The 8,646-nt window shown below is 44.0% G+C and overlaps 1 protein-coding gene across 5 annotated transcripts in view; it reads left to right on the top strand.

Moving 5' to 3' along the window:
• The first annotated feature begins 250 nt into the window (after positions 1 to 250).
• The window catches only part of ltbp3 (latent transforming growth factor beta binding protein 3), a 33,681-nt gene continuing 25,285 nt past the window's right edge, over positions 251 to 8,646 (top strand). For all 5 annotated transcript variants that reach the window (XM_083986767.1, XM_083986765.1, XM_083986768.1 and 2 more), the window contains exon 1: positions 251 to 867. In XM_083986767.1, coding sequence (XP_083842893.1) covers positions 630 to 867 — 238 coding nt within the window. In that variant the 5' untranslated portion in view covers positions 251 to 629. The remainder of the gene's footprint in view (positions 868 to 8,646) is intronic.

The raw sequence follows: 8,646 nt of genomic DNA, 5'->3' as shown, positions 1-8,646 counted from the left end.
TCCACGTCGCCTAAACCCTCATCAGTACATCACTTTATATTTTTATTTCCAGACTGACGCACGCAGCTGTGCAGCTATGATTTGCAGAGCGGGGTCTGTGCGGGGGCAGCAGAAATAACCAACAAGGAAACCACTCTAAGCTTTGCTCCTGCGCCGCCTGGCTGGCCTGCCGCCAGGTTTCTCCAGAGAGGGTTGGCTCACCCCTTCTCCTCTCCTCCCTCTCCTCCCTTCTTTCTCTCCCAAACCCACATACGCACTCTCTCCTGCTCTCCACCAAAGCAACAGGCGAGAAGAAGAAGAAGAAGAAAGAAGAGCCACAAAAAGCGAGGGGGCAACACTTTGGAAAACAACAGCAAAGAAGACAACGAGGAACTTCCGAAGATGCCAGACGTGTCAGTTTTACAGACGGATCACTCGGGCACACGAGGGAAGTGATTTTATTTTTGTTTTCCCTTAAGGAGAGAAAAACAGGAGGGAGGACGCGCTTCTTTTTTTTCCGCCGCATGAGACTCCCAAAAAAAATCTGCCTTGGTTTTAACAAAGCAGGCGCGTTTAGAGCTGGAGCTGAACTCCTCAGCTTCTGAATTAATGTCCCCGGGTCTCTGTGGAGGGCACTGAAGGATGCCAGGATGCCCTCTCTGATCACCCATCTGCTTGTCATCTGGCTGAGCGTCCACAGGCTGGTGTGGTGCACGGAGCGCTCCTCCACACGGGAGCGCTTCAAGGTGGTCATCGCGCCCCTCATCTGCAAGCGGATCTGCCTGAAGGGACAGTGTCAGGATACCTGCGAGCAGGGCAACAACACCACGCTGATCGCGGAGAACGGGCAGGGGGCCGACACGCTCATCGGACAGGGCTTCAGGGTCGGTGAGTGACTGTAGCTGCAGAAACAATGCTGTATATTTATGAGGGGATATAACTAGGCCGCTGCGATTAACTAATAGTTCTCCCCTGACCACGGGGGTTTATCGTTTTTTTTTCTCTCTATAGAGTCCCAGCAGAGGTATAGAGAGGCCTGTTTGGTGGCTCATGAATGACTTTCTGCGGAAGTTGGCTGTTTGTAAATAGGCTATCACATGGGATGGAAAAAACCTGCATATCACAGATGATCAGAAAACAACTCACTATCACTATAAATCTGTTTATCACATAGTGCTGCGGAGTGCCACTCAGCTGCATTTCAGACAGAAAAAAAAACACTTGCGATTTGATAGTAATATGAACAGAAAATTGTCTTCACAAGAGAAAGGCCAGAGCACTGACTCATGCAGTCATTCCTTTCACTGTCTTTTATGGTTTCATTTTCAAAATATGTAACAATGCAACATGTTCCACACTTTCACCAACTGGTTAACTGGGGTTGAACCTTTAAGTTGACACCTTTAAACCTTTAACCTTTCAGTCACTGCAGCTTCCAGGACAGTTAAGTCCATACTGATTTGACCTCCATTGTATGGTGGAGTAAAGTTCAACAAAACAGACATGATCAAGAAGAGTAAATAGTAAATAAATACTGTATCACGAAGTAAATAAATATCTTTTCAGCTTCATCTTTATGAAAACTGTCAGATTTGAAGTGGTTATCATAAGCCAAACAATGACCACAGTAAAGCTCATTCATCGATGGCTTTATCTTGTTAAAGAGTACGATCCTCTTAAAGTCACACATCAATGTAATACCAGTTACTCATATTCATCATGAATTCATGACATTAAGATTTATGTGAAGTGGGTCTAAACTCTGCCCTGTAAATAAATAGGTGGTTAAAATGAGGTGAGATGGGTTTACCCTCCACTGCACTGTTGGAAAATGTTCCCATATTACACTTTAATTAGTGAGGCACGCCTCATTACATAGCTTATAAATGTTCGCTTTTGATCTATAGTTTTTGCCCTCAACTCCAGCGTTTGGTTGGCATGAGTGGAGCCTTTCTGTGCTGTATCAGATCAGCTGTGGTGAGACATGGAGCCTTGCAGTCTACGTCAGTCTCCGGCCCAGCGTTGGTTCTCACTGGTCCACTTTCCTCCTCCACAGTCAGAGATACTCAACAAGACATGAGAAGTCCATGTGAGTCGAAAAACTAATATTGGAGCTTCAGCCTCTTACCGATGTTGCTGTAATGAACAGTGGTACTCTGCCATTAATGACAGGAAAATTAATTCTAATTTCTTAATCACCTTCTCATTTGCATGAGCAAATCCTTATTATAAGTCACTTTGTTTGTTTTTGTTTCACCAAAATATCTGAAAGTATACAAACTCCATTATCTTAATGAAAGTAGTACATTACGCTGCAGTGGTCCTGAAATAATAAATTATACACGATGACAGCATTTCAGAGGCAGCGGTACATGATGCAATAGCTTCATATTTCTACGGACATCTCATTGGTGCCAGAAGCATTTTCCATTTTCTTCTTTCTTACAAGAATAGAGCACAATCAACTGAACTGAACTTTGAAACTCATTTCTCTCTATCTTTAAAATCTTTTTCCACTACAATGTTAATTGTGTTTACCAGCCCCACTGGGTGATTACACTGGTTTTTATATCTGGAAATTTAAATGAGAATTTTTTAGATACAGTGTAACTTGAAAAATGAAAGAAACCTGCCTGATATGTATTTTGGCTGGAGGGAAACCAACAGGGAAGTCAGTCAGAATAAACCATATGCAAGTTATTGACTATGTTGCACGGTCGTGCTGCTTTCTTAGAGTTATCACATTCAGTTTTTACAGTACAGAGGAGCTGTAGATGGTCGTACAGATGTGGCCTCTCCAGCTGCTTTCTTTAGCATGCCCATGTGGAAGTGAGCGGGCTGGATTTAATCGAGGTCAAGTGAATCTCACTTGTGGTGCCAGGACAGCACTCCTCCTCCTCCTCCGCGGCATTGTGTGGGGTCAGAGAGTTGGCCTGGCCACCATGGCCTACCTATTTCTTCCTCCAGTTTCCTAGTGCTGTGTCACATGTTGGTGCTTCTGCTGCAAATAATTCAAGAAACACATTTTTAAATTCCAGGAATACCTCCTGGTGTTTGACGTTTGGTTTGGGTAGAGAAACTGTTCTCTGAAAACAGATCCTTGCTGAGTCGTACGCGTTTTTGCAGTAGGGAATAGTCCGTTTGACTTCAGCTTGGACAGGAGATGTGTGATGTTCAGTGTCAGGGCTGGAATGTGGTGCGGACAAGTGGAAATTTCTCTCCCCCGTGTTAAAACGGCCATGGCTATAGCAGCAACAATATGAAGACTTTTCCATATTTGAGCGGCCGTGACATCAGCAAAGCAAGGCCGAGCAAACCTGACCAAACTCAAGCCTTTGTTCAAGAGTAAAGTAGCTCCTGTTGACGAGTGGACGTGCAGAAATACCTTCAACATGTCTGTGTGAGTATATGCACCATTTTTAAAGTCATTGAAATAAATGTCTGCATTTGGATGAAGAAACAGTCAGTTTTTAGTGGTTATGTCAATCTAGGATCTCTGCCAACAGACCATCGTTTTAATGGCCATAACTTTGTAAGTAATAAAGAGAGAAACTTATTCATGGTATGCGCTCCACCAGGTGCCCACCACCTGGCACCACCAGTAGGAGTGTTTTTGAAAAGCATTTCTTACCTTCAGTGTGCAGGTTGACGTGACCTGGGACAACCTGCGACAGTGTAGTCACACAGTAGTTTATATCTGCTCCATTGAGATATTCAGAAAATATTCATTTCCAACCCTGGGGGAATGTTTACAGGATTAAAACATTTAGTTAAATTCTATTCTCCCTGGGTTAAACAGCTGGAGAACAAACTGCGGAACATGTCAGTGTTGGCAGAGGTTTGTGCTTCCAAGGAGTTGTTTTGACTTTGTTTAATTTTCTGACCAGCTGCCGAAAACACAAAGCAGAGAAGAGCCAGATTTACTGGGTAGAATGACCAACAACTTGATAGCTTTAGCCATGCTATTAGCATGGTCCGTGACTTTAGTCCAAACCGAAATTTCTCAACAATTATCAGAGGGATTGCCATGAAATTTGATACAGACGTAAATTTCCCCATCTGGGGGCATTTTCTGCTAAAGATAGCAGCATGGAGGTGGTGTGAGTGACATGTGTTTGTGTGCTGAAAAACCAAAACAATCAGCCGAAAGACATAAGAACGCCTCATACTGTACATGCCGCTTTGAGCAACACCTTATTACATAAACATGTGATTCATTCTTAAAATAAGTGTATTGATTAAAGCTTTGCCTGGTCAATTGGCATCTGTTGTTAGCAGATTTATTTAATGACAGGCATAGGCCTCTTTATTTAAAAGAAAAATAACGTTAGTCATTTTTATTTCAATCAAATCATACATGTAAATTATGACCTGTTTGATCTGAACGGTGTGTGATTACACTGTCCCAGCCTGAGGCAGACAGACAGACAGACGACCACACAGATGTTAAGCAGAGCGGTTTCTCTCAGCCTGTCTACAAATCACCTGAATGACAGGCAGGCTTTGTACTTGTAACCCAGTTGAAAGAGTCTCTACTGAGCTGAAGCTCTGCACTCATTGTCAGACAAACAGTCAATGATTACACAATATCTGTTATGGTTAAATACATAGCAGTTAGAGCCAGCACTGCTCTATTTAATGTACAGTCTGAACAATACATCACAGCAGGTTATCCATGTAATCATTATTTTACACATGATCTCTGAGCTTTATCATGCACTACAGCTCATATACCATGTAGTTACCAGATTAAGAAACTTCATCATCTTAGCTCCATAATTGAGTTCAGATATATCAGATATGGGTCCGGTCACGTTTCCTGGGAAAAACTAGATCTTCAGTGCATTTATGAAGTATTATTCTGTTGAAAGGAGAAGCCTTCAGCTTAGCGCTCTGGACCAGATTTTCATTAAGGTTGTCTTTGAACTCTGTTCAGCTTTTCCTCTATTCTGACCAGTCTTCCCTGTCCTCCACTTGCCACACAGCCACCACCATCCTTCACCATGGGATAGCAGCGGTGCGTGGTCCTCCAGGCAGGACTGTCAGAACCGAGGCCAGAGGTTCAATTTTGGTTTCATCCAACCACAGAATCTTGTTTCTCGCAGTACTTTTGGTGCTTTCTGCAAACTCCAAGCAGCTTAGGCCTCCATCTAGCCGCTCTTGCCCAGTTACTTGGAGCTGTGGCTGTTCCAAACGTCTTCCATTGAAGAATTACGGAGGCCACTGTGCTCTTCACAGTAGCCTCCCCCAGATGTGTGCCTCATCACAGTGTTGTCCATGGCTGACCATATATAGACAGGTGTGTTGACCTTTCCAAATCATGTCTATTGAAATTTATTTACCACAGGCTTTGAAACATCTTAGTTTCTGCTTTTCCTTTGCCCATCCATACATTTTCCAGAACTGATGGGAATTGACGCATCCCAGACATCTCCTAGACATCTCTCTTTTATTCTTGTGTTCCACATCATATCTATGCAAGTCATTATCAGGCTCTGCAGGGACTGAGGCAGAGGTAATGTTCATGTCAGCCATAAAAACATCTTACCATTTCTGTAACAGCTCAGTTACTGTATTGCACAGTATTCAGGAGGAGCCAGGAGAGATAAAAGAGGAAGAGGGGACGGGTGCATGGAGATATGGTTGGAAGCTGAGTTTGTAAGTTGTAAAAATCTGTAGAGTGAACTCTTGCATTCTGCTCCAATTGCTTGGACCTGAACCTCTTCACAGATGAACACCATTTCGTAATTATCCCCATGTGTTTTGCTGAGCAGAAATCCCACAGCCGACTGATTTTCTTCTTCTTTAGCACTAGAAAATTGGCCATAAATACATGATAAGAAGAAGTAGGAGACAACGTGAGATACTTTTTTTGCTCTTTGTAGACTGGCCGTTTTGTGTCTGTATGCGTCTATTTCACCCTTATAAAATTAAGTGTTTATTTATTCAAAACATAACAGTATCTGCACACATACACTGGTTGTTAAAATGAACACATCTAATTTTTCCTCGCTCTTTGCAGCACAGAAGCATCTCATCCATCAGCCTTACTGACAGCAGCTGCTTGCCTGCCAGACAGTCCAATGAGCCTTATCTGTCCTCTAAGACTTCACAGCATCTCATCTTTAACAACGCTCCAGACATCCCGCCTGCTCTAGATTCTTGTCTTTTTCTGGAATAACTAAAAGCACAGGGGGAAGTGGGCTTATCATATCCCAGTCTGGGCTCGTCTCACCTAAAATGGGCATCATGAAAAGTGGATATGGCTATTTCAGGATTTCCCATGTGGTTCTGTATTTAGAGTAAAGTGACAGTAGTAGCCCTGTGGTTTGTTTTGGTTTTTCCTTGGCACAGGTCAGAGGTCCATGGGAGCCTGAAAATGAAGACAAGTCAGTCAAATACAGTAGATGGAGCCGGTTCTGCTTTCTCTCTGTTTAGGAGATGAGTTTATTTTACCTTTCAAAGCCCTCTGCTCTTACCCACACACTCTTCTTTCGCTTGTGCCAAGCTTTGGAGAAGGCGGTCTAACACGGGCAACCAAAAACCTGCAGCACTCCGGATTTTTGCCACAGGTTGGACCGAGCTCAGAGGCAAAGTTGGGCACGGCTCCTGTGCTCACACCCTCTCAAACAAAAAACGCACACACTTGGGGAAGCTCATGCACAGTCACGTAAAACTTACTTATCCTGAACGCTGTGGTGAAATGCGCATCATGTGTCGGCAGGATGATCCTCAACCCCCTGTCAAGGATGTGTTTTTATATTTTTGGATGCGCATTCTGTCACCTCCCCCTGTCTATTTATGCATGCGGGGGAAATAATACATGGGGTTATTTGGGGTCCACCATCTTCATTAAGCTTTTACCACTGTTTTGCAAGTGGGACAACAAATGTGTCTTCAAAAACTGATATGAAAGAGCAGCCATAATGATAGGAACCAGGTACAAGCTGGGTTATAATACAACACATTGTCCCTCTCCACCAGTCAGTCAGGCCAACAATGTGATAAAAGTTATAAAAACTATGTCTATGTAATCTTAAGGGTTTAAATTTCTCCATTACTTTTAGACTACATTTGGGGCAGCCACTCCCAGTTGTTGAAAAGGATTAAAGCCACAGTAATTTCTCTGCATTTACATTTGTCAACATTGCACCACAACACTCAGTCAGAGTGAAAATCCACATGATCCTACCAGGAGTTTTCCCATCGAATCAGACTCCGGCGTGTTGTGACTTCCTGTGGGCCAACAGCTAATTAGGTGGTGCAGGTTGCAAAAAGCATCACAGTAAATTAAACTAAGGAAACAAAGCAGCAATTAGAGGTATCTTTTTTTTTTTTTTTGGACCGTCACAAGGGAACAGTGTGTATATTTGCAGGCGTGTGTGTACCTATGTGTGTTTGGTGCTCAAGAGCAGTGTACTGAATCCAGCTCAAACAAACAGCCTTCTTTGCCATCTTTAACACTCTCCTCCCATTTGCTTAGCGAGGGGGAGAAATGGAGCAGTTATTTAAAGCTGCTCAGAGGAATGCGAGTGCTAGGGACTGCACCCACACCACGCAGGACCCTGTAGCTGTAGTGATTAGCCAGGGTAAACAGAATAACACAGCCTGTGCCAGCGCTGCCTTGCTGCCGTGGCCTGAGAGTGTGTGCAGCCTGCAGACATTTACCTGCTCCGCTCTTTCCGGCGCTGAGTGCTGAGTATCCCGCAGGGCAGGTATCTGACATAATCTCAGCAGAGCACTGTCAGCACTCCTCTACCTGCCTGCTCTCCGTGTCCTATAGCCACGGCTTTTAGACTGTCATTAAATGACATCATTCACATTTACGCCAAGATCCTGTCTGACTCTGGCTCTCCTTCCACAAACATCTCCGCCAGAGGGGTGTGACAGGGTAACATTGGATATGTGCCCACCCAAGAACTATTGAAACCACACCGCATATTTCCATGACATGTAAAAATCACGTTGTGCAAGGCAGCGTTTGATGTAGATTTGGATAATTGCAAACCTTCTCAGTCCGTCCTGATCTGTCTGACAATGGCCGCTCCACTTTCCTCTGGCGGAGTCAGCTCGTCGTCATCGTCCAGTTCCTGTGGGGTCAACAAACTGTTGTTTTAGGCTGACTGTGAGAGGTAATGAATGCCTTTTAGTGACAGTGGACGAAGGACGGCACTATTGTTTGGATAGCTGAGGCCGAGGCCGCTCAGTTTTTTTGGAGGGGGGTTGTTGCCGGAGCACGGAGATCTGCAGCGAGGAGGAGGAATGCGTACGCAGGTTTGTGTTTTCAAAAGGCAGTGATTATGTCATTTACTCCCATCGTCTGGCTCGGCTGCAGGAGACCGACCCATTTCGTACGACGCTCTTTCTCACTTCGTGTGGTATGTGGTCGCACAGTGCCAGTTGATGGTAGGCGTATTTGGGGATGCGGTTTCCTGCTTTGGAGCTGATGGTGAAGTGAGGAACGTCATACAATGAAAGCCATTCCCCTATTCTCTTTTTAAACGGTGGTTTTAGTGGCATGTGTTTACTGTTTATGGGGCCCAGGCAGTGTTGTTTAGTCATGGTTCTCTAGGGTCATGAAAGATGGATGGCAGTAGTAAAACACTAAATATAGGAAACTCATTGAAATATTGAAGTTTAAATTAAAGTTTTGACAATAACATTTGA

The sequence above is a fragment of the Trachurus trachurus genome (assembly GCF_905171665.1).
Source record: "Trachurus trachurus genome assembly, chromosome: 14".
Taxonomy (NCBI): Eukaryota; Metazoa; Chordata; class Actinopteri; order Carangiformes; family Carangidae; genus Trachurus; species Trachurus trachurus.
Note: the sequence above shows the minus strand (reverse complement) of the source record. Positions and strands in the feature narration are given on the sequence as shown.